The sequence below is a fragment of the Serinus canaria genome, chromosome 1A (assembly GCF_022539315.1).
Source record: "Serinus canaria isolate serCan28SL12 chromosome 1A, serCan2020, whole genome shotgun sequence".
Lineage (NCBI taxonomy): Eukaryota > Metazoa > Chordata > Aves > Passeriformes > Fringillidae > Serinus > Serinus canaria.
The window spans coordinates 31,677,776-31,705,339 of NC_066314.1; the positions used below are offsets into that span (position 1 = coordinate 31,677,776).

At 40.5% G+C, this 27,564-nt stretch overlaps 1 protein-coding gene across 1 annotated transcript in view; it reads right to left on the minus strand.

Moving 5' to 3' along the window:
* Positions 1–27,564, minus strand: part of PPM1H (protein phosphatase, Mg2+/Mn2+ dependent 1H) — a 127,281-nt gene that overhangs the window by 58,885 nt on the left and 40,832 nt on the right. The window contains exons 2-3 of the mRNA XM_050969695.1: positions 10,899–11,067; positions 2,337–2,681 (exon numbers count right to left, since the gene is read on the minus strand). Coding sequence (XP_050825652.1) covers positions 2,337–2,681; positions 10,899–11,067 — 514 coding nt within the window. The remainder of the gene's footprint in view (positions 1–2,336; positions 2,682–10,898; positions 11,068–27,564) is intronic.

Genomic DNA, 27,564 nt, shown 5'->3' on the forward strand with positions numbered 1-27,564 from the left:
TGTCCAGGAAACTTGAGCTTTCCCCAAGTGCCAGGTAAACTGATACACTCTGCTGGCACAAAACCCTTGTACACACTGCACATCTTGACTGCCCTCACCTAACTCAGCAACATCCGTGACGTTCCAGTACAAACAAGGGCTGATTAAACAATGTGCTGTGGAAGAGGCCCAAAGTCTTCATGCAAAGACTAAAAGGAGTATAAGCCAGCAGGAAGTTAAACAGAGGCAGGGGGAAGATCAAGCACTGCAAGCACAGATGAGACACAGAAATGTTGATTTTATGAATTGCTCCCTTACACAGATGAAAGAAAAACACTCTTTTGCCTAAACCAAGTATAAGTGCAAAACTCCCCTCAGAGCTTAAAGTAGATACAATTTAATTATCTACTGTTTTCCTTAAGCTGACCATTTTTATAAGATTTCCTGTAAAACTTAGTGCTGAAATTACATTGCATTGGAGTAGTCATTTGTTTATCAAAGACAATGATGAACTTCAGCCCTCTAATACAAAGCATGTGGGAATTAAGATACTTGATATGTAGCATATAATCAAAGATGCAGTGAGGAAAATGTTCTGTTTAGAAACAGAGAGAACAGATTAGCATGAGCTATACAAGGAGTATCTGAACACCATAACTGAAGTGAGTTATCCAGTGTTTCTGCATTTGTCATACTCTACCCACAAAAGCCCTCACAACCAGACCTCTGAACATAAACTGAGATGGTCTTCTGTGTGAACACCTACCAGAGATGTGAAGAAGTCAAAATAAAGCAGAGCAATAACAGCCCTGTTCACTCAGACACATTCAGAAAGGCAGCGATGGGCAATGCACATGCTGCTCTCCTAAGAGAGGTAGAGAAACAGCCCTTCTACACTGTTAGTTTCATTGCCCAGCCCCACCAAACTCCACTTCTTTTCTTGCCTGCACTTTGAGACAGTTTCAACAGAAGAGAATCAGGTCATGCTCTCAGAGCCTGGCACTCTTCTGGCCTCAAAATTGCACCAACTGAAACATGAAACTGGTGTTCTTCTTAAGCATGCTCTGAACCTACTAGGATGCAGTGGATAGGCATGGTCATCTTCTCCCTCATTTCTCAACAAAGAAGGGAACAATTTTGTCCCCCCTTTCTGAAAAGGTGTGCTAAACTGACAGATTTTCATGCATCCTCCACTTTCTTTTCATCTAGCAGAAACTGAGCCCACTACCACAGTGCACAACCTGCCTGCACAACCCCCACTGAAGTATGCCTAAGCCATGGCTGTGAATGGTGCTCCTGGAGCAACCCACCTGCAAGTCCAAACCCAGCTGGTGGGTCTGCTTGCCTGCACTTCCTTGGGAAGAAAAAACAATCCAGCAAAAGATAATTGTTATTCAGAACTCAAAGTTAAGTACTACTTGTAACAACAGTTGTAGTCTCTAATTAAATGCATGTACTGGACAGAATTCACATACATCAAGAAAAACAATGATGAGATATTTCTTTTCAGACAACAAATAAAACCACTGGGAAACACTGAATAGTTCACAGCCCTTCTTCTCCAATAAGAGGCTTTTCTGAAAACTACAGCAACAAAATTAAAAAAAACCACAACAGTATCAGCCCTCCCAAAACCTGATCCACATGTAGTTGCTAGCAGGCCAAATCTTTGCTCTGCCTGACAAGAATGACTTTCACTAATGTGGAGAAATGAAGAGGGAATTTGTGGAGGAAGCACATCAACTACAGAAGAGGAAAAACCAGCTTCCATAGGGAAATAGATGGATATTCTGTTCCCATAGGGTCATGATTTCCTGTTGTTCAGGCTGTTCAGGCTGTACACAAGTCAGGAAGGTGGTAGGAATGAGCTTCATGCCCCACACACCCACAAAATTGGCCTCAGTGAAGAGCTGCAGACACTCTACAGACACTACTCCAACACCAATGTGAACTATGGGTCATTGGACCAAGCAGCCTTTGCTGCTGCTCTGGTAGGGCAATGAGGCTTTATCAAGTGCATGCCCACATACTCAGCCGGATAACAGCTGCCAGCGCTGAAATCTGAACTGTAAGGCAATACTGATCTTTATCTTCCAAAAGGTGGGGGAGAAGAAAATGAAAAAGAAGAGTATTATACATTGAAAATTCCAATTCATTGTCACAGTGCTACCTGGGAGTAAAGATGCAGCTCCAGCCTCACAGGGGTGTACCTGGTAAGCTGTTGAGGCTCTTAAACAGTTCTGTTCACACTCGGATGTTGTTAAAGCAATGAAAAAAAAATAAATCTGTATCTTCATCATCTCCAGGTCATGTGACTCAATGTAAACAAGGACTTCAGAGCCCTGAGACATACATACCATTTCTCTGAATGCACTTTCTATGGCCCCAATAACCAGGCACTCATGTGGGATCTTCTTCTCCGTGAAGAAGCGTGTTGGAGGCGTGCTGGGCGAGCCCGGGGCTCCCACACCACCGCGCAGGGAGGCTGCCCGTGTCAGTGTCCTGCTGTTGGTGGATGGGTTGTCAGGCTCCTCTCCCAGGCAGGTGGGTGGGAGGACGGCTGTGTTCCTCAGGATGTCCACGATCTCCTGCAGCTGTTCCAGGATGTGGTGCTGCAGCAGTTTGGAAGCGACCACAGCTGCCCCTGACCCAGCGTGTCCATCAAACAGGGACCAGTAGTACAGGTTGATCCCATCTGTGTCCTGGAGAAGCAAGAGAGGGAGAAAGGAAAGGAAAGGGGATGGTCAGTGTTACGCAGTTGTGAGTGAGGTGACTGGTGGCACAGAGGCAGCAGGTGAAACACAGATAGAATGTTACCTCTGGGAAAGCTTTCTGAAATGGAAATACATACAGTGTCAGTACAACTCTGGTTGAAAGAAGAGATGCTTATTTTTACCACACATCCCCAGCATGTTTTTTCTTTTCCTTAACCTCTTTAAAAAAAAGCCCAAGAAAAAAATGGAATAAGAAAGGCTGAACTTACAAACTTTCTTATCTTACAGCCATTATAGGTTGTAGAAGAATAGCATTTGAATATACGATAGACCTACCACTGTGAAAGATCAAAATTCTACACGAAACAGCACCTGATACTTTGTGACAGACCTTTTTTTTTTGCTAGGAATGAGACAAAGGACCTCAGTTTGACATCCAGTAACAAATGTGAACTCCACTTCCACAGCTGATAGATAAGGTCCATCCATGATGGCAGATGGGACAACTCAGGCTTTCCCTGCCTGTGCCAGCCCAGGAACCAGCACCAGCACAGAGGTCCTTAAGGATGACAGATGCAAGTGGGATCAGCTGTACTTCATCTGGTCTAGCCTCTATGTTCACTGCCTGGTTCTTCACAGTCCTCTAAAAAGTTTCCTGTATAGTACTGGAAATGGTGGGGTACCCTATCACTTAGGGCATTAACCCAGGGCTGCAGGCAGAGTAGCTCTGGGCATCACAAGCTCCAAAATGCCTGGAAAATACCAAGGAGCCATACTCTTGATAAGCTCAACTTTTTGTGTGGAGAGAAATTCACCTGGCAATCCTCAGGTAATCATTTAAGATTGCCTTAAATGATGCCTTAAATGACACCCACCTTTGCATGACAGCGTATTTGGCAGCAGCATGGGGAAAGAGTCTTTCCTATCTTTCCTTCCCCTCCATTTATTTTAATCCTGCACCTTCTCCCAGCTATGCAGAAACAGCTGTTAGTGGGGCTGCCTTGCAGTCGGATGTGGGTGGACTAATACAGATTTAGAAAGAAACAATTTTGCAAGGGACAGAAATGAGGCTATACTGTTGTAAAATACCTCACAATAAGAAAGCACAACCAAGATCTCACTGCAATCAAAGAGCCTCAGAATTACATGTGGTCTAATTTAGGATGACAGATGTGATTTGTTTTGTTCACCTGAACACTGCTCCCTTACACTACAGATCAGCATAAAATCTAGGCACCACCTGCATCCCAGCACTTCGTGTGCAAAGCACTGTCTTTTTCAAATTTATGGACAGGGCTATGAACTGCAGCTCCTTTTACTTTCTGCTGTTGCAGCTGTTCCACTAAGGTGCCATGACAATAAAAATCACATAAAAGTCAAGGTGTTGTTTTTTTTTTTTTTTTGCATACAGTATTGCTGATGTGGTAAAGTTCAAATATATTCTTAACCAAAACATCAACATCATAGTCATCTACACAGCAGAGAGCTCCTCCCAAAGGGGGAATTCATCAGTCCCTCATGCACACTTCATTACTGAAATGCTGTGATAAGGGGGTATTGTCCTCAAGAACTGTTTACTTACCACAGTAAGGATAACACAGGATACTTCCTAGAAGGGTGGAAAAACCAACATGTGTTCACATTTCTGAACATGGTTCCTTAGCCAGACACACTCCTCTCTCCCTCCACACTTACCCAGCCTGGTAAATCCATCAAAAAGGCAGTTGTGAACCTTCCCACCTGAAGGCAGGACTGGCAGTTGTACTGCCTTACTCTGGGCTCAGAATCCTTCCAAGTTCACAACACTTGGCTGTAAAATTCTGCATAAGTACTTTTTAACGGCTAACAGGATTAGCAATTTAAAAAATGTGTTTGTAAAAATAGATTGCATGTAAAATGTAAAGTATTTTGCCAACAGAAACAAGTTTTCCAAAGTGAAAGTATTTCAGCTCAAAACTGAAACTATTTATTCAAAATGACAACACTGTGCCTCCTGGGATTTGTATATCAAACCACTTCTGCTTCCATTCTTCTCTTAAGAGTTTGTCTCCCTGGCCAAAATCCATCTTATGATGCACCATGGATAATGCTTCCACAGTTTTTGTCCTCATGTCCTTTAAAGGTGCTACTCCTTTGGAAATGTGTTCTCTTTGGGGGGGAACATCCCGAAGGCATTTCAACTCCGATTAAGATTGAAATATTTTATCTTCCACCAAAAGGAAGCAGATATTTTGTCAATGTTCTCCCCCTGCTGCCACACTGGAACAGAAACTTACAATTAAGAACAAGTTTGATCTGCACTCCATTTTCATGAGTTTTCCAAAGCAAACCCCCCAGCAAAGTCTGTATTACAGCTTTTCAGAAGATAAAGAGAACAGTTATTAACACAATTTCTTCTCATTGATCTCAACTCTGGATATGTCTGACACTGATCAAGCCTCATATGAGTTTGGGAGTTAAAGATGAGACTGGGACGCTTTAAAACAGATTAAAATAGCCCCTGACAAAACGGGAAAATTAAATGTTACCATTTATTTCCCTCTAAGCCAATGGGCAGCCCAAATTTGGACAGAGAAGTTCACATGGACTTGAACTGTATTCTCAGATTCTCACTGACACATGTCACTGTGGCATATCCACATCAACTATGGTGGTCCACTGATCTTGTCCTTTTTGGAGTAGTAATTCTTCAACAAAGAGGATGTTGCTACCAGTTCAGCTAAGCTCAGACATCTTCACTGCACACCTCCAAGACAGCTCTCTAATTGCCCTTATGTTGGGCAGACAGAAAAACCCCTACATTTTCAGATGATGCTCATCTCATTCCAAAGCAGATTTACTTCTCCCTAGCAACAGCAGAAGCACCCTAGATAACCATAAAGTCTGTATTCTAAGCACTCAGGGGAGATGACTAGCATAATGCTGCTCTCACACAGCTCTAGGGCCTTAACTTCAGCTGGGATCTGCATTACTGTAACCTAAATATTAGTCTTGAAAAACTTCTGTGTATTCCTACAAAGCTTCATTTACTTTTGAACTAGCAAAGAGGAAAACCACAGATAACATATTAGCTGTCTAAAAAAGGAAGAAAAAACAAACTCTTTTTCCCCACCCTGAGAATAAAAACAGCTCCTCTATTTGAAAGAAATTAATTCCCCAAAACCACGCCAATTCAATGAGAAATAAAAATATGATGCAATTAAGTCCGTGACTCAGTGAACAAACAAGGGCCACTAGTCAGGGCACGCAGACGAGGCAAAATGCACAGAAAGGTCCTTGCTTTTCCTCACACAGCTGAGCTGACCTCTGCAGCCAACAAGCAATTACCTGTGTTGGTGTGCATATGCACTGCTGTTTGCTCTCTTTTACATCTTGAGCTTGAACTTCTTCCCCAAAAGAACTGACATTCTGCAGACTCAGAGAACAAGACATCTCTTTTTACTAGCACTGGCAGTATTCTGCTAGAAGTAGTCTTTCAAACAGCAGTCTTCATTTTTTCTTTTATCTGGACAGAATCCTCAAATAAGAGTGTGGTCAGTCACCACAGTGATTTATTTTAGATTTTCATTCAAAAGATTCTGACCTAACAAACAGGCTGAATAACTACCAGAAACATGAAGAGAAAACAAATCCTTCACTGCACCGACCTTACAATTAATTTCCTAGTACAGAATGTACTACGAAATTTAATAAGCTTCAGGCTCCTCAACTGTTGACCTAGCTTTCAGGAAGGTTCAGCAGTCTCCTGGGTTTTGCAATTGTAAAATATAATTAAGACATGCAAAGTTTTGGATCAAGCAGTGGATGAGAAATCATGAGAGAAATTGCATATATATACCTAGATAATTTGAGCTCAGTGATATGAAGGGAAAAAAAATAAGGGAAAAAACCTTAGCAATAGCTAGTGATCATTTTGGGACACACTTTTCAGGTAAGCTAGACAGCAGTCTTACATTGCAAACCCTCAGATTGTTGTTATGGAGCTAATTCCAAACAGGCAAATAAATCATGTGGCCACTAAAGATTTATTCTGGGAACTAAAACCTACCCTGACTATTATTATTCCAGATATGAACTACAGTCACAAAACACTTGAGAGAGCAACTTGAGTTCTCATAAAATCTGAACTGGGCCAGCAATTGCCACCCCAATCCTCAGAGAAAAGCCTCCTCATGCTACCAATATGTTCAGCTGCCTGTGGTAGGCTACAAGCCTTCTGCCACAAAAAACATACAACATCCCAGATTTGTGGCAAAGACTACTACAGAATTAGTAATTATCTATCCTTACATTACAGTGACAATTAATAATGCATCACATTAAGTCCTGCAGCCTGATTGTCACTATGACAATATCCAGGCACATGATTTCCACTTTGCTTGCTGATGGTTTTCAGAATTCATCATGAAGGTACTCTGTAGTTAAAGGCATTTAAAATAGTACAAATGAAAAAGATGTGTAATTTAACAGGAATGTTCTTGAATGGGGACAGACAGGAGATACAATTAATCAAGCAGCAATGAAGTGTCAATGGATGGGGGGAAGGGGAGAGAATTAACTTAGGATTGAATTTAAAGAGTCTTTCACTGCTCTGCTCATTTTATTACCCACCCTTTCAAGAAGAAAACCATGTTTATGCTATTTAATAGAATTCCCAGAATTTGTTTGTGTGTTTGGGTTAAAGAAATATTTACTTCTCCATTTCTGCATTTCTGGCCTACCACCTCCTCCTTTCCACTCCTGGAAATCTGTGTGGAGAGTCAAGACCATGGTAGTGGCATTCAACCTGTGTGGACAACACATGGATCTCCAATTCCCTTAGGCTGCTTTGTCAAAGCACAGGGCTGGATCTATGGGGTTAGCATTAAAAAACAATCACACAGTCTCAGATGTAACTGATGTTTCACAAACTTCCCAAAAAGCAGGAGAAAACAAAGATGGCATGTGCCATTCTCAGAGAGTCTGCGGAAAAAAAAAATCTGAGGATGATGAAAAGCACTCTGTTACATAAAGTTTACATTTCAGTGCCTATTTTCCTTGTGCTCCACACTTTAAAAAAATCCTTTCAATGAACTTCTTCCCTCATTCCTTTTTCCATCAGTATTTCTGCAAGGTGCTTCACAAGATAGAGACAATTTCAGATGGTTTGTTACAGCTGGATTTCCCTATGAGGCATTTGTACTCTTTAGCCTCTGGCTTTCTCAATAAAAATTTCCTGGGATGATATTCTATCATTCACTATACTGTCTTAAGCCAGTATTTTTAAATCTTATTCATACAAATTAAGTTGTATGCTCCTCACATTTAACATCAACCTCATATACTCCTTAAAAAACATTTGGCAACAGTGCTATATGAGGGGTATTATACCTTACAGTATAAAAATATGAAAAAAAAGACACAACATAGAAATGTGCTTTTTTCCTCCCCCTTTTTAGATATATTCAACCAACAAAAGAGGTAGCAAGGAAAAAAATCCTACCAAGTGCTAGTGTAAGACTGCCCTCTAGTAGAAAACTTTCTCCAGGAATATGCTGCCTGTTTTGGGAAAATATATTTTGAATTTAAATACATAAGCTGTGGTCTAATAACACGGTAGAATAGGTTTTCCACAGCTAAAAAATGAGTGTGACAGCACCTATATCAGTGCCATGTAGGAAACAGAAGTAAATCCATAGATAAGAAGAGAACATATAAAGAATAAGATAAGTAACTAGAAAACAGTACAATCTATTATATGGATCAGCTGGCTCCTGAATTTAGATGTTATGTTCCTTCCTTGTCAAAATATCTCAGAAACAGAATCAAGAACAGAAGATTTGAAATAAAAATGTTTCTCTCAAGAAACTTGAAAGGGAGTGGCTTTTTCTTCCAAAATCAAGATGAAAGATACAGAATCAAAGTAGGAAATAGCGAAAAGAGAAAGAAAAATCAGAACGTTCTGTAAGATACTTCTCATAAACTCCGTGTAAGTAGATATTTACTGAGGAGATATTTACCAACAATCATGAAAATCAAATGGATAAAAAGAACAGCTTTTAAAAGCATGAAGTTTATTGACCCCACCATTACATTACCACAACAGTACGTCAACTGTAACAATGGACAACATCAAGGTTTGGTAAGGTGCCTTTCCAATAACAAAACTGTTTTAGATCCCTGTAATTTTAATGCAATCTTATCTTATTAACTATGTAATGTTTGGGGAAAAAGTTCCTTCTGAAGAAGGTGATTAGCCATGGCTTTTGCTCTTGAGAAGCTTTTGATACTGGAAGCTAAACAGACTTTGTGAAACAATGCTACAAAGATTTTTATGTCCCATGCAAGTCCCTAAACTACGCAAAACCAGGCAAAGCCAGCACAGTTCCATTCACTCAAATCCCAGATGCAGAGGCCCCTGACCACATATCTCACGTGGTAGGTCTGGAACTTTAATGTGGTATGACACCAAACCTCGTATATCTGCACAGCATCAAGATGTGTGTACCCAGGCTGGTGTGCACCCAGGGCTCTTTGCAGTGTGCCTGTGTGCAGGGACACCCTTAGTGTCAAACAAACCCACCACCTGTACCAAGGACATTGGTGGCTGTCTTGTTGTGTCTTCTATACACAAACAAGTACTGTGGTGAAATGCTTGCTTCATTAAACATAACTAATGCAAACAAAAGTTAAATACGCTCCTGAAACCAAGCACCTTCCTGAACCAATAGCAGGCAGTTGCATGGACTTTCTAGGAAAGACTTTTAAATACACAGCTAATGAAAAAAAATCCTGTTTTGCTTTGCATGACTGTATGTAGAACTCCAAGTCCGCGCAAGTTCTGGGCACAATTCTTTATCCAGGAGTTTGCAAAAGTGTACTTGAAAAAAGAAATCATGACTGTCTGAATACAATGAGGAATATCAGCACACAGGAATTGAAACTCTGTTTAAAGAAAGATTTTTAAAGAGGAAAGAACAGGGCAATTTGCACACCCTCAGGATCTGTCTGTTTGAAAATGTTGCAGCAATAATGAAGTATGAAACAGAACTGGAGAAGCAAGAGGTTGGGAAGGACACAGTACAAGAAGAATGCTTGTTTCTCAGGACCCCAATGAACCCTGTAGCCATCAGGTGTGCCAAGCCATGGAATACTGAGAGAGAGACTAAAGCAGACTGCTAATCACCCCCTCATTTAAAACAGACACACACACACACACACACACACCTACCAACTAACAAAAAACCCAAACCAAAAAAAAACACATAAACAAACCAAGCCCCAAAACAAAAACAAAAACCTCCAAACTACCAAAAAAAAAAGGCTACTTACAGTGCATTGAAAAACTAATTATCACTTAGGGACAGCCTGTGTTCTCCAGCAGCAGGAATACAGTATATCCACATTGTCTGACTAAAACATTCATACAGGGCATTTAGTATTACACGGTGAAATGTTGGAATTGAACGCACGCTATCAATCACTGCTGGAGGCTGAGCTCATGCTTAAAGAGCAGGTGAAGTAATTAGCCAGTCAGGAAACAAGGCAGATGAAAAATAGCAGACAATTGCCAGTAGACAAGTGTATGACATACACCACACTTCACACAAATGAGGGAAGCTATAGTCTGCAAAATCACTGAATTTCATGTGCTGGATGACCTTACTCCACCTGCATAAACCAGAAGAGTATACTGTTTTAGTAGTTGATTAGATAATACAGTATCTTTCCAATATAGGCTGAATATGTGGTTTAGTGGCTTAGATGTAAGACACATTTTAACAGCCTATATGGTTCATATAGTTCTTTACCTGACCCCTGTGTAGGCACAGTGAAAAAAGCTGCCAATGCAGTGTCCACAGAGCTCCATGTAGTGCAAATGTGCCTACACAACAGTACAGAAACTGAGAAAGAGCAGATGGAGGTTGACTTGTGTTTTTGTGGCACCATGGGCATCTGTGTAAATTACAGAACCATAGAATGGTTTAGGATGAAAGAGACCTTAAAGATGATCTGGTTCCAACCCATTTGCCATGGGCAGGAACACCTTCCACTAGACCAGGCTGCTCAAAGTTTCATCCGACCTTGCCAAATGTCTCTGGGCAGTCAGCAGGAGGAAACTGAAAATATATGAACTATTCAGAAAGCACCTTTTAGTGCCAGATTCTTACACCCTTTTATATTATTTTATATATCTCTACTGACAAGATATAGAAGTTTGCTTACTGAATTGTCTTTCAGCTGGAGACCTTCTCCATTGGGCAGCGATGATCTCCGTTTTGTTGAAGAGTTCTTGTTTGGTGTAGAATTACTGCCTCCAGCTTTCTTCTTGACAAAGAGGACTTCACAGCTGGCTTGATCCTCATTGTGCGTGCTCTTTCCTGCATTTATTACCCTAAGAAAAAAAAAACAACAAACAAAAAAAGAAAACAGTGACCAGATTAGCAAAGCACAGAAGCCCCCATCTGTATCTGGCAATGTGACTTGAGAGGCAAGGAACCAGAGTCCAGCCCTGTTGCAATTACTGACTGAATTAATACTGACTGCCTTCCAGAGATACAAACATACACACAGGCATACTTTTTATTTCTGTACACATACACATGACACAACAAGCATTTTCAGCGAACTATGTGAATAAGAACCAATGGTGCCATGAGCATATTTCACCCCTAGGCACACTTCACCCCTTCACCCCACTTTTTTTTAAGAAGAGACTACTTTATGGATGAAGTTGATAACACATATGTCTCCCAGCTGAAACATGAGACCCCCATTTCCTTTTCTACCTGTCTGCGTCTCTGCTGTAAATAATGACTCTGCTGACTAAGAGTGTGCATCCTGTCAAGTTCCAAGTCTTTGCACAAACAAAATACCTGCTATAAATCTACAAAGCTGTTACTGCTAAAGGCAGTCTGTTCAAACAGCATATATTAGAAATGCTGTGACAGAAATACAAGGGAAAGACATTGCCTCCGACAGGCAAGTCAAGCTTGCTTGTACCACAGTGATACAGTGATGCACACCAAATAAATCCCTCTAGTAGTGTACAACATAACCCCCTGCCCCTAGAAGCCTACCTCAAACCATCTGTCCCACCTGCCCTGTAGAAAACAGAAGATTTGCACTAAGAGCTGCAGGCATGCAAAACCCAGCACTTAGAGCTCAGTGCAAACTTTTAACAGCCAAAGGTATCCTGAGACTTGTACCACAGCTTCCTTCCTGTGATCAGTGATGAGGCTGAAATAAACAGCTATTCCACCAACAAGTTTTTAAAATCTTAATCAGAAGCCTGTGTCATCCAAAATACTGTGGTTACTATCGTCGATCTCAGAACAGTCAAGCCCAAACACATTTTCCACTTTCTACATGAGAATCTCATCACAAACTGATCAATTTTGCATCAGCTGACAGTCCTGAGTTCACACAAGGAAAACCCATGGGACGATGTCTTGTTCCAACCAAGCAAAGACACTGTGACTTTGATGGAAGCAGGTCTCCACCCACAAACACTATCCACCCACTCCTCTCACTGCGAGGTTGGGGTCAGCAAGACCCATACTCAGAGACAGTATTTCCACTACTGGATAAGCACCGAGCTTCACATCAGGCACACCGTGTCGTTAGAAATAACTGCTGCCTCCCCAGAAACTCAAACAGCTTGAAGGCACATCATGATCCTGATGGCAACTTCAAGACATTCCTGACTTCTTGATCTCTAATGTTTTCAATACAGTAAAGCTTTACACAATAGCAAAATACTTGCTAAATGTTGATGAAATGAAAAAAAAAGCAAAAACCAAAGGAAGGCATGTAGGGAACCCCAGCTTGCTTGCTCATGCTGAAATGTCAAGTCTGTATGAGCCTTGCTTAAAGGTAATACATTTTTTTCTCTTTCAAGGAGCAGTATGATGCTGTGACACACAAATGAGTATTCCTGCCTCTGAAAAGAAAAAGTCTTTTTTAAAAAGAAAATGTCCACTGCAGTTAACTGCTTTCAGAAATGGGAAATTTCCTGGCTAAATGCTACACATTGCAGTCTCTCTGTATGCACAGCACCACCATTTGTTTGCGTGTCTTGTAAATAAATACTAATTGTGGATAAAATTATTTTGCAAAACACATAGAGAGCAGAGATGAAGAAGCAATTAGCTGCAAGGCACTTGTGAGCAGTTTAACCACTCATCCCCTGCAGTGTTTAACCTTTGGGCAATTGCAGATCAAATACTGAGATGCAGTAAGCTTCCAGTCTGAAAACTCTCATTTTCTTGACATTAGGAAAAGTAGAAGCATATATTCAAAATTGGGGGAAAAGTGTCTGGGAAGGAGGATGGAACACACAACACACAGGACAAAAATCATAATCCCAAAGCATTTAAATCAGCTGATCAAGACCTGTTCAGTTTGAAATGCTACAAACTTGATTAAAATACTGCATCAGTAGAGAAAGTCTAGTTTTACCACATCAGGAACTAATCAGTACTTAGTTTAGCTGACCAGTCTCCTTACTGATGCTGCTGTTTTTCAATCCCATTTTAAAAAAGAAGCAGGAGACAAGTAAGAGACAAAAGTTACTCCTTACGAACACCACTGCTTTCCTACCGCTTATGGTTCCTTATGAAAGTCATTGAACTCTTGGAGTTGCCCTGGTTTCTGAGCTTAGTGATGGACCTTAGGACTTGTATGGTGGAAGATGTTCTGATGTTTAATGACATGTCAAGTTATGCACAATATTATCATTTTTTAAGGCTCTTACAAATAAAATTTTTCAATGTACTGAATACATTAGAAAGGCTAAGAGAACAAAGTGACCCAAGAGACTGGCTTGACAATCAGCTATCACAAAACACCTGGAGTTGAAACTGTGTACCAAGCACCTTGCTAGAAAAGGATATGATCAAAAGGAACCTGGCAAAACTGAATACTGAGTAAACATGGGAGTTGGGGTGTCAGTGTATTGAGGAGGGAGGAATGGGCTCTGAAAAATACGTTTAATCCAAGAAGTCAACTATATCTCCCAGAATTCCAGTTTTTCTTTCTTCATCAGAGGATTAAGTGCATTTTATTCCTTGTGAATGCCTGAATTTATCATAATGTCAAAATGGTGCTTATGGATCCTCCCAGGTAATACTGGGTCTAGATACCAAAAGCTGCTCCTCCCTGACGCAGGCACTCTTCTACTCTCACATCCCACCTCATAGGCAAATCCTGGAAAACTGCTGCAGTGAAGCCCCGTGATTTTTAATTTCAAATCTTGAGCTATGTGCCTGATGCCAAGCACAGAAGCTGGTAACATCTACTCAGCTTCAAACAGCTTCTACTTAACTTCAAACAGCTCTGTCTTTGCTGACTTTTGAAATCCTTTTCTTTCTGCAGTTTCCTAAATCCCTCCTCCAGGCGATTCTTTCAACCAGCTTTCCAATGCTGATTTCACTGTTGTCTTTCCTCCTTGCTCTCCCACGCTGCAACTTATCAGAACAAAAATCACATCTAAGCTGCTTATACAAATAACAAAGCAGAACTAACAAGATATTCATATCACCAAAGGTAACTCTTAATAAAACCTAGGAAAATCTGCCCCTCCTCCCACTGATGATGTACCTCAGCTTCCAAAGACTGCCCCCATGTATTTTTTTCTGTCTAACTCAAAATATAAGTTTTCCACCAATAAAGTGAACAAAGTGAGATGAAACAGCTCCAGTAATTTCAATTTCATTTTATCATTAATATTAAAAATAATGCAGAGAAAAAAAAATTAAAAGTACTACATAACTCTCCAGCTTACTTAAACACACGTTTCCAAGTGAATTCCTCTTTTTGTTCTCTCTCCAAATTTCTCAAGACACTGATTAAACCTATTGATGATCAACTCCTTTCCATTCTTTCCCTCCTCTCCCCCAATACCCATGTATCTCCTATCCAATCCTTTGCAACATTCAGCCCAAATAATGTATCTAGATCAGAAGCCCCTCCTTTTACAGAATTCGCTGTCTGCAGTGGGTCAAACACATGTCTCAGTAATAAATAAATAATCCTAAAGTTTAGTTTGAGGTATAGTGGGGCTAGTAAAACCTATCCTGCTTTCCAAACAGGAGTTTCCTGAAGCCTGCAATCAGGTGGTGGTCTTCAGTCACAGTTGAAGTACCTGCATAAAATCTTGATGGACACTTCAGTGTTTCACGAGTCTTAATCTTAAATGTGTCCTCAGCTAAAAGCAAATCCACCAGACAGGGACCAGCTAGTTTGCTTGGCTCACAATTAGGATCCTCTTGGTATCTCATGAGACCCCAAAGCCAGTCTGACTAGATGGAAATGCAGGTCACACTGTGCTTCTATTCTTCTCTCAACAAGCAGAGCTCAAAGTTCTGTGCCATGATCACTGCAAAATCTGAAGTTTATCTTAAGAGAACCAAAACAGGCCTGGTAAACACATCCAAAACAGGCTTTGATAGTTTCAAAAAATGCCCCCAAAACAATCCAAACCAAACCACAAACAAACACAAACCAAAAATAAAGCAAACACAAACTAAAAATAAAAGCTTCAGTCTTATGAAGTGTTTCTATTCATCCCTCTATTTTTTATTTTTTTTTAATCAATACCAGTATATACTCTTTGGGTGCTTTATTCCTTTCTATAACATGCTCTTTGATATTATATTGTGATCAGCCAAAATTCCAAGCTGTGCTGTAGCAGTAAAGTTTTACCCACAAAAAAAAAAAAAAAAATCCCTAATGCAGTTGCCTTACCCACTCGGAGCAAAATATATCCCACAACAGAAGCTTCAAACAGTCTATGAGCTGCAGTGAAGGAACACTGCTTGTAACATGCCCTGAAAGATGTTTTTACTTGGGGAACGTGTGCTCATTTGCTCCACAAATATTAATCCCACAAAAATTGCAAAATCTCCTAAGGGTTAGCAAGAAAAAAAGAGCTAGAAATAAAAGAATATCCATAGGCAGCTTGTAGTACACTGCAATTTTCAATTCTACCCTCCTCTGGGGTTTCAGACTAGCAGTGGACACCTGTATTTGTTTTGACTCTGAATGAATCAATTCAGCAGGAAGCACAAAGCCCTTCTCTCCCCCCCTCACAGGAGCTACAGCCAGCCTCTCCTCTTTCCAGCTGTGGCACACACACACACCACTCCACAACTGCATGACACCAGCTCGCATCCAACCCAACTAATAACACAGAAGTAGCCCAGAGGAATGAATACTATACACACAGACAACAGACAATACATTCCTAACAGGTTTTGTTTTAATTTCAACAGTCTTAGAGTGACAAAGATACCACAAAAAAAACAACTTTCACAAAAGTGTTGCTGGCTTTCCTTTCTCCTCCCACCTTTTTTTTTTTTCCCCCCATTAATGGATAAGCATGTGAGTGGATGCCGCTGCTTTCTTCTGTGACATCTCACTTACAGTCTTGGATTTCCAGGTAGGTGTCTGTTTCCTCCCTTTCACCCACATGAGATTTATTTCTGCACTGGGAATCAACTTGAAAGAGATTTCCTTCTAGCTGTTCACCTCCTTGCTCAGATAAAAGGCAGCTTTTCAAGCAGCCTATACAGTTCCATTCACTCCTTACTGGAACTGTCACACTGGGCATATCCAAACCAAAGCACTCACTAGTATTGTCCACCGCAAGCAGAAACTGAAGCCAGACCTGACTCAGTTCTCTAAATCCATAGGGTTAAGTAAAACTTTCATTTAATTAACCAAGGAAGAATTGAATATTTAGTCACGAAATCTTGCAATGATATGCTGTGAAAATATGGTTTCTCCTACCATTAATTACACTGGTATCCTAGACCAAGTTCACTTTGAGGCCCAGCTAGAAGTAATGACACCCATCAAGCTAATAAGAACTAAAGATGGGATTAAAATAGGCAAAGTATAAAAGTAGAATAGCATTTATGCTGGAAATTTACCACAAGTTCAATTTAAATGATCATAACCTGGTAACACAGCTTGTCTTTGGGCTGAAGTCAATGACATCTTGGAAGGAAAGTCCACTCTGATGTTAATTGTATGGACTTCCCAAAATGCTACAATGCAGCAACACCATCCAGCTACCCTTTCCAAAAAAAAAAAAAAAAAAAAAGGATTAAATACTAAGTGACTACAAGGAAGAAAACAGCTGTAGGTCACTGCAGGAATGTGCAAGCTTTATGACCACTACACAGGGGGAGGCAGCTCTCTTTGATAATTAGTATGCAGGTATTGCAGAAGAAAAACAAGGGACAGCAAGCCCCAAGCAGATGCTGAGCCAGACCAGTGGGATACAAAGGTGGTTAAGCATGATCTCGCTTCAGAGCTGAGCAGTCTCAGCCAGAGCTGGCAATACTGCTTGCCAAATTCTTCTTCCTCACTCCTTCTGTACCCGCTATCACAATGGGGTAAGCACAGGTTGCAAAAGATTAATTTGACACACAGAGAATCACCATTTATTTCCCACAAAGGACAGTGAAACTGAAAAGAATGCCAGGTCAGACTGCTCATCATCCATATTTTGAGCAACTTTGCCTGGCTGTTGAACGCTTGTTGAAATATAAGCAAGAGACCCAGAAGACAATGAAAATAAACAACTTGGTGTTCACCAGTGTCCTTCTAGTCCAGTTCCCACTAACACACTTGGACCTTTTTCTTCTCTCCAACAGTTAAGTTCTCAAATCCTGCTACTCTGGGGAAAATGGGCCTGAACTTATTTCCATGATTTTCAGGATGAAGTTGTCTTGAAAGTTCTGCAAGTTACGCTTCTTATATGAATAGGGCACATTCAATCTAGCAAAGTCAGCATCCAGATGAATATACTGCACAAAAATTCTGAGATTTTTATGCATTATTAGATTTTTCTAGATTTTTGTTGCTGATAAAGCTTACCTTATGTTATTATGTTATAACATTATGTTACCTCATTATGTTATTACATTGTAACATTATTATGTTGTTGATAATGCTCACCAGCTTTGGCTGGTGTGGTAAGTTTTCAGCTTCAAATTGAAGCAGAAAGCATTAAAAAACCCCTAAAGAGTAGTGAAAAGAAATGGACCCTTCCTATAGGAATATCCTTTATTATGTCTCATTAGCCATGTATGAATAGTACTTGTGACTTTGCACATTAGGACTGACAGCTCTTGAAATTGGGACACCTGGTTCAACCTAAAGAAATCACACCCTGACAGTATCTTTTTTATTTTGTTCATCATCATGTTATCGCATGTGATTTCACTGTCATAGCCTTTAGGGGTGATCCTGGAAGTTCACTGATGAGCAGTACTTCATTTTTGACTGCACACCAAGAAACACATCATTGGATGCTGGTTGTGAACTGCTTTTAGATGAGAAACATCTTTGCATCTGTCCTAGAGCTCACATTCAAGATGGGAACCAAAGTTCTGCCATTGCTTTCCCACTAATGCAAAGGAAAAGCAGCCACTTCCACGTTAGTTCCCATGAGCTGTACACCACCTTCTGCACATGAGGCTGAATAAAGTCTTGACCATGACATCCCCCATAAGGATGGCACCACAGCTGAGACACAGTCTGACAGAATGGCTGCATATGAGGTTCAGATGTCCCCACAGAGTTATGTGACAAATACAGAAATCATTTTAGTTAAAATGATGAAAAGGTAAGGAAAAGCAACCTGCCCCTAATTGCTACAGCAAGGGGCATCTGGTTTTCACAGTAGTGCTGTCTACAAGCTCAGCACTACTGTTACTACTACACCAAACCCCAACCAAAAGCTCAATTTGAACTGATGTCATAGTTTAATTTTCTTTTAGATTTTTAAATGAGTGTATGCACATGACAAGGATGCATGAAGAAAACAAAAGACTACTTCCTCCTCCTCCCCAGTTTCCTTCCCAAAGTTGTACTTTTGAAAGCACATCTAAAATAAACACTCTCTTCCTTACAGAAATGCCAATAAAATGCAAGTAAAAGTTCTCCTTATGCTTACAGTGAAGCAAATTATGTGTTTAAAAGTAATGCAGTAAATCCCACATCTTTAGACTGGTGCTGTAGACTGCAGTCCCAGCTTCAGGGTTAAGAAAAATCAAGATAAATGGCTTATGCAAAACTGGTCCAAGCTTTTTAAAAAAAATTATCTGTCATATTTAGCATGTGTGAAAGTTAACCGAAAGAGATGAGTGGTGACAGTACTAATCCCTTTTATACAGCTGTCAACTGAATTTAGCCCCAAGATAATCTCTGCAAGTGTGACAGAGAAGGTACACATTTCCACAGATACACACTAATGCCTTTTTCACAATATCCCTCTACTGCCGCAGGTACTTGAAGCCCCCACAACCTGAAAGAAAACAGTCTGCTAATTTATTCTTAGAAGTCATCAAAGAAATTTATACGTATGGAAGCACACGTATGCAAGTCAAGGGGAAGGAAAAAAAAGAGAGAAAACATTATGTACAGCTTTATTATCACAAGTAGGAAACTAATTCAGAGCCACTCCTATGCTGGTAATTTTTAATAATTAAAGAAAAAAAACACCCTACTGCTGGAGTTTTACATCCATCACTTTTCCTCTGGGAGAACCATTAGCTAGCAGATGTGCAGGAAGGGGCCATGTGCAAAAAACACTCCAATGACTCTTCGTCATAGAAATGTGCCTCAAAACCCAGTCTTTTACTTCTGTTACTAAAATTGCATTCCTAGACCTCATCTTTAAAGCTGTTAAAATAGAAGATAAATGCAAACCAATGAAATGTCAGGAATCCTGAGCCTGAAATAAAAGACTACAGAAGAATGGAAGCTCCCTTAATCTTGATAGACCATGATTCATCAAAACATTTGTAGTGATCATTCATTTATTCCTCTTGGGGATAACAATCAATTCCAAAATTAGCTTTCCTAAATTAAAAAAAAAAATTTTAAAAGTCATGGTAATTAAAGCAAAACGGGATTAAGAAAATTTTGCAGCACTTAAACATATATTTTATATATACATACATACACATGAACACATCTAAAGAAAAACCTGTGGTGATTCTCATGCAAATTATACAAAATTCAGTTATATAATATGTCATAGAAAACACTAATTTTTCATGTAATATAATTCAAAGTGCTTAATATCTTTGCCCAATTGTCCAGCCACCACAGATGAAAATTTCCAGGTGCAATGTTAATTTAGAGTGAAAGTCAACATAGAAACCCTGTTAAAATCAGTGCCAGTAAAAGAAGAATGTAAGTCAAATGCAGAATTTCTACCCAAGAGGAGGCAAATAGCAGTGAGCAAATGAGTGCCTGGCTCTGTGTGAGGGTGGGTGTGTGTGCATGCAAACAAGGGTGTCCTTTCCAGCCCCATCTGCTGCCTTTATCCAGAGGGAAGGTACTGAAGCTCTGGAATCTGCACAGCACCTGTTAACATGGTACACCACAACCTCAGGGTAAATTTTCCCCAAAGACTCCTTGCAGGGGGTGGGATGAAGAGATGCATTCCCACCCAGAAGCAGAGGAGGCTTAACAAGGTTAAGAAGTTTTGGAAGGTGCAAAATCAGAGAATCACAGAATAGCTGAGCTTGGAAGTGCCCTCTGGAAGTCATCTGGCCCAAACCCCCTGCTCAAGCAGGGTCACCTAGAACAGGTTGTCCAGGATCTTGTCCATATGAGAATGCAGAGGGAGCAAAGCACAAAGCAAGAGGACTTGTCTTACCTGATGTGTGCACAGCAACTGGCCCTGAGCAGGCACAGCTCACGGACACCCTGAGAAATCTGCAAAGCCACGCTTCTCCAGCACACCATTTCTTCTTGTGCTGTGCAATCTGCCTCCACTACAAACCTTACCCTTTCCAAGGTCAATAGCACAAGCACCTAAAAAGCCTCAATCCAAGTTTTCACTTGTACATGCAACAGGCACACTGGAAAGCCTACAGACTGGCAAGTACTTTGCACAAACACAGTAAGCAGGACCAACATGGAATATTTTAGGAAGCTCTGTAACTAAGGAGAATCACTTGTGCCCAAAGAGGCCTAGAGGAGATGGCATAGCCTGGCACAAACTTAAGCAGCCCTGGTGGGGTAGATCTTGCACAGTGTGACCAAAGGCACATGCAGTTCCAAAGAGGCCTCAACAAGAACAAAGTCAACACCAGAACCAAGTGACTACTGCAACTTCCATGTAACTTCTCCATGCCTCTCAGGTGACTGGGAACTTAAAATTGTGTCAAGATCTGTAAAAATATGTACGAGGAAATAATAAATATTAGAGCGTCCCTGCATCCTGCTACACCAAGGAACAACTCGCTTCCAGAAATTACAAGCTGCACAAGTGTGAAGCATGCATGAAGGCAAACAGTGAAACTGGAAGTCTGAATTTATACACCCCTAGACAAGATTCTAAAGAAATATTAAACAATGTGTTCAGACTGAAAAGAAAACCCACAGAATCCAGCAACTGAATAACCTGCAAAATGAGCAATGGACAACTTCTCAGGCAAAGGGTGAAAGGCAAATTTCAAGCATCCCTTCTCTTGGCTTTCCCAGTATAATCAATCTCCACCTTCATATGCCAGTGTGCTACCCCATAGGGAGACCTGTGTAATGAAATGATTTTTAAAAAAAAATCATAATCAATATATTTCCACAACAAGACTGAAGAGAAAACATGAAGGTAGAAATAGCATATAATAGGGAGAAGTCCTGACTAACATTTCTGAAAAAGAAAGCTATGAAGCTATGAATCTTAGGAGCCTTGGAAGCAAGTAATGAGAAAGAGATGGTGCACCCCAGTTTAGCAGTATGTAACTCTGAACATCAAATACTGATACATCTCTTTTCTCAAAAATCCGCTCAAGTTTGTCATTGCTTTCAAGAAGATGAGCCCAGAGCACCTTCACCTTGGCACTGCCTCTGCATCAAGAAGCCAAGTACTTTTAATCTTCTTACGTGTCTACATGTGTCTAGTCACTCACATGCGACTGTTGTGACAAGTGTGGTCCCCAGAGATGAGATCTAGTCAGATGTCTACAGTGCAGACAGCTAAGTCTGCTTATTAAGTCTGGGTGATTAGCTAAAGAGAAAGAAGACATCTGGGGGCATGATTCATCTGACCTATTTTAGTTGTTTACATAGCATGAAACCTGTCTTCCTCTTGGCGGGTGACAAAGCTCAGCCTAGACACTGACACAGCAGGTTGTCAGCACGCGGTCAGATGATTCCCACTTACATGCCTGAGCTTATGAGGGTGGAGGGAGCAAAGCAAACATACAAACAAACAAAAACCCCCAAACAAACAAAAAACCAAGCAACTCCCCCCCCCACCAAAACCAAAAAAGGCCATCAACTTCTCTTTCAATAAGTTTTTTTTGCTATTTGAAATGCATTTTCCTCAAAATACATCCTTTATATGTATGTCCTTTGGTATGACTAATAATGCCACACAAGGCAGAGAACTAGGGTTTAAAATGGAGCAGAAGAAATAGAAATAAATGCAACAAAAACTGCTTTCAAAATAAAGGCAGAGGACGCATTGGCATTGTAGCTACTGATGCAATATGTGAGTTTAGTGTGGTGTAACTATTTAAATGCATCTGAAACAGCTGGTGGGATTTTAGACTCAAAAGGAGATAATTGTCACTCTTATTCACAGCAATTAAATCTGTATAGGCTAAAATAGGATCTATTGTTCCCCACAAATACGAGGATTGGAGCCAGAAGTAACTTCAGTGGAACAGAAAGTTGGCAGCTTGGAAAGGGGCTGAGAGCTGTGTATTCTCTAGCATAACAGGGAAAAAGCCCAACCCACAGCCAAAAACAAGCTCAGAGACTTTTTCATAAAAAGAATTTATCCTCTTCTGAAGGAGGGAGATGTCAGAAATTAATACTGAAAGAGACGTCAACATAGACTTATCTCAGTCCATACTCCCCACACATAGAAATGTATCCACCAATTTCTTCTGGTGACTGAAAAGAAGAAAGGTAGAGATTATTATTGCTAAATTTAGACATTAAACCTACCTACCTACCTACCGCACTACCTACATAATTTCAGAATCATTGAGCACAGGATATTTAGAGGCACAGAAAGCTGGATAGCTCTTGAAGGCCAACACTGACAATAGAGAAACAATAATTAATCTGCTCTCAATTCAAAATGATCAACAAGTGGCAGCAAAGGATTTGCAAATCATTTGCCAAGGACAAAACACCTCTAGCAGCATTAAGTGATGGCTGTTAAACTGCCACAAAAAAACCCCTCCAAAAACAAAAACAAAACAAAACAAAAAACCAAAGAAAAGGGGAAAAGCCACAAAGAGCTGGTGCATGTTCCACGCTTTTAACTGGTATCAATATAATTTTCCTTCCCTTTACCCATCAACCAGCTCAGAACACCAATCTTTTCTCATCAGTGTGTTTCAAGGGTAGGGGTAATTTTTTACTTGAGAAAAAGTAGATTCTTTACTCCAAAGACTCAAATAGTCACAAAATACAATCACACCACCTACTGTACAAAATTAGTATTTCCTGAACCAGTTAAAGCACCATACTTCCTTATGCTTTGGAGACTTGCATACAGACGTGCACACACACACACTTATATATACATATATATATATATATATGTGTGTGTGTGTGTGTATCCCATATGTATATTTTAAACTTATTTGATTAGGACACATTTTATTTGCTATATAAAGATTAAGAAATGCAGTCTTAGAGTGTTGAAATAAAATACCCCACAGAATACAGGAGTAATCAGCACAGCAATTAGAAAAGAAAGATTTGAAACACAGAGGAGTCTTCCCCTACTGGGAAGAGAAAAAAAAAATTCAAGCAAAAAATTTCTAATTCCTCTGAAATGTTGACCACATCACTGAGCACAAAATTCAGTCTTACAGAGAAGCAATTTGTAGTAATGTGTTTCTGAACAGAAGAAATAGGTTCTCCCACAGAATGGAGAGTGGCTGCAGTTGGGGCAAAGGTGTCTCCTGACACATTACCTGCTGTTACACACCTCTCTCCATTAACACATACCTTAAAAATTGTGTGGCCTCCCAGGATGAAACAAGGGAAAGAAGGGCACCAGAGTGAAGGCACACTGACTGACCTCCTCCAGAGCAGCATTACACACTCAGGAGTGAGCAAGTTGCCCATTTAGGTCTGCAAAGAAACCAGCCTGCAGTAGACAACAGCAGCAACTATGCCGTCCTGCTCTCCTACCCACTGGAGGATGGTGGTGCCAACAGGAAAGAAGGATGCCAACCTTCCAACCTGCCAATCTGACAGACCATAGTCCTTACGATCTGGTCCCATTCATAAACTGGAACAAAACAAAAATCATTTCCTGAAGCGTCTTCAGAATGGCCTTAGCACAGCTGTTCTGTCCCTGATGGGTCAGAACTCCAAGGTGGCATCTTGGAGCAGGCAGCAAGCAGAGCTATTTGCATACTTTACTGAACACTTTTTACATTTTTTACTCTCCTGCTGTAGTACTGGGACCAGACACCTCCAAGGAAATGCCAAAAGGGTGGTCTACTTCCTGCTTCATGGTCTTCTAGTGTATGTGGTGGCTGCTCCAACCTCAATGGTTGCTCCAGTCCCAGTTCATCACATTTTATCACTTGAGCTTAGATAAATATGAGGCTCTGTGTGTGATTGCTTCCCTTCTTGGAAAATTATTCTGGTTGGAACTTCTTTTCCCTTTTATGAAAGGAAGAGGCTTTTCCAGGAGGCTAGATGCTGAAGGAAAATTGCTGTTGCTTTTTTGTTGTTGTTCTTGTTTTGCAAGCAATATTTCTGCTTAAGAAGACACGGGTTTTTTTCAATTACAGCAAAAAAAAAAAAATTACTGAAATTGCTTAATCCTCTTATTTCCACATGCATGAAACTTTGCCCAGTTTTCTGCATTTACTGTACTTTTTAGACCATAACTAGCCATTGAATATAAAATGCATTTCTGCCATAATGACATCAATGGGAGGCCAGAGGATTAAGCAATAAGTATGCCTGCCATCTTTCCCATTTATATATGCACACAAAAACTTCACTGCACTCCATTTTCTTACCTCAATGACAACAGTACTTTCCCACTCCTGATTTATCTCCTGCCTGCCAGCACAAACCTAAGTACACAGAAAGGGAAAAAGAAAAAACTAAATGCCTAATTATGATGGTTTTGATGGGGAAAGAGATTTTGGGGCTATGTTTTGGGTTTGTACTGAATACAGTACTGATAATAGAGGTTTTTTTGTTTTGTTTTTTGTTATTGCTGAGAGGTGTTTACATGGAGCCAAGGCCTTTCTGCTTTTTGTACTCTCATGCTGGGGAAGAGACTTGGGGTGCCTGGGAGGTTGGGAGGAGACACAGCCAGGACAGGTGACCCAAACTGGCCAAATAGATGTTCCAGACCACGTGACATCATGCTCAGGATATAAATTGAGGGAAAGAAGGTGGGGGATGTCTGATGTCATTTGTCTTCCCCAGTAACCATTACATGTGATGGGGCCTGCTCTCCTGGAGATGGCTGAGCACCTGCCTGCCAATGGGAAGCAGTCCTTTAATTCCTTGTTTTGCTTTGCTTCCATGTGCAGCTTTTGCTCTCCTTGCTAAACTGTCTTTGTCTCAGCCTATGGGTTTCCTCACTTTTACTCCTCTGATTTTCTAGCTGGAAGTTGGAATCACTGTATACCTTCTTTATTTTTTTTGGCTGTTTCCTTCATCATCCAACAGATAATGGTACAATGTGCTGTGAAGTATATCCCAACTATATTTTCTTAGGATGTGGTATGTTTTGAACACAAGTCAAACATTCAGTAGAATTTTTTTCTCTAGCTATGAAACTTTGTGCCCAATTACATTTTGAACAGCCTCAATAATTAGTGCAAAGAGCACTACAATTATTGTATCCATTATACTTCTGTGCCTCCAGCATTTTTATCTATGACTCCACAGCGGCCTTCAGCTGGGCTTTAAATATCACAATAAAAGAAATTGAACAAAAGCACTGTTATAGTTAGTCCTCAATAGTACACAGGCTTTCAAAATTTCAAAAATGTCTTGATTAAGGTAAGACTGATCATTTTTACTACATATTAACAAAGACATACATTGTTTGGACATGGGAACAATATTCTCATTCCCAAACTGTTTAAATCATCTCAGGATTTTTCCTTAACAAAGTGTCTTCAAAACACTAAGAGAACTGGTTATCCTCTGTAACAAAGGCAGCATCACTTCATTAGGAGCCCAAGGAAGCAGGGAGAGAAGGGGATCACACCCAGCTTGTTTGCTCTAAGATTATTCCCTGCATCACCACCACTCCATAGGCTTTCATAGGACTCAAGGGATAATACAGTCAAACTAACATTCAGTCTGTGGGGCTGTTTTGCACATCATTTGGGTGCATGCCATGAGGTGAACACTCCTCAGCCCCTTCTATGTTAGGTCCCCAAAACACACTGCAACTCTACTAAGCTTATCTACCTGAAGAATTGCTCTTTCAAAAATAAGGAGACCACCTCTGCCTTCAATATATTTGATAATGCCTGTTTAATGAGAGGAAGAACTATCTCTGTCACTACGTGAGAAAAGAGACTATCCATCTTGTCAAGTAGAGAGGTGGGCACGCTCTTAAGCACTATCACTTAGGTCAGAAGTTAATGGAAACAAGCAAGAGCTCAGAGATATGAACAGAGCTTGAGACATCTCTGTGTCAAGCTTATTACTCACCCGTCAGGCATTCTGATACTCACAGCTCTTTGTATCTTCAAAAGCAAGTAAAAAACTGCACAGAAGTCTGATACAGCCTCATGGAACAAACAGCTTTTCTTTCCAGCTTTGGCAGATTACAAGAATAAGGAAGTTTCCAAGCCTTTGGGAGCTGAATAAAAATAATAAAAATCCACAAACTAGCAAGGGCAATTCTGTAAATGAGCAGATGCATAGAATACTATGTAAACAAAACCAGAAATGAAATGTTTCCCTTTGCCTACTGTAGCTTATTTGTAGCTACCGCCCAGCCATGCAGGCCTAGAGCCTACAATACATTCCTGGTGCGTTGATGAGTGCAGGAGGCAGTGAAACAGGCAGCACTGCTGCTCATTAGAATGTGCCAATTTATTCCTGATTTCAGAATATATTTCAACTACCTCTCACATATAAAATCAGAGTGCAGCATTTTTTCTATTTGCTGCTGAGAGAAGGTGGAGTTCACCAGAGGACACAGCTAGCAAGCACAGACAACTCCAAGACTATTTGTCACAGTGTGAGGCTCCTGTAGGAGCTCATGTCACATCTTGGGGTCAGTCCCCCACCAGCTTTGCTCCTGCACCTCAGATGAGCTTGACTGATGACACCCATCTAGAGGGATTTCCACTGGGAAGCAATGCTTCAGTGGGAACGTGCACGGCAACAAAATCTTCTCAGTCAGATAAAATGCAGCACAGCTTATGCAAACCCATTTTGCTGAGGTAAAATCACCCTCTAAATAGAGCTTTCTGACATAATCCTAGCACAGTAAGGAGGACAAACAGCATGAGGAATGATAGTTTGGGGAGAGAAAAGTGACAGATGAATGGAGCTGATAACACATTATGTGTAAGGAGAGAAAGTTACATTCTTTTTTCCCCCTCCATGTTCTACCATTGCCTTGAAGTGGAAACAGAGTTATATAGACTGGAGCCATCTATCAGCACCCCAGCAATTAATAGTAATAGTCCTTCAAGTGTTTAATCACATTTTTTGATTTAGAAGTACATCTCTAAATCTGAATGTTGTATTTGACAACAGGTATGCCTCCATTACTTTCAAATACATATTATTCATCAGAATGTAATCCCTTTCTTCACATCTCTCAGATGAGACAGAACTGTAAAAAACCCTTTCTTTTTTTCAAACTAAGCAACAGCCTTGCTCACCTACGCCAAGG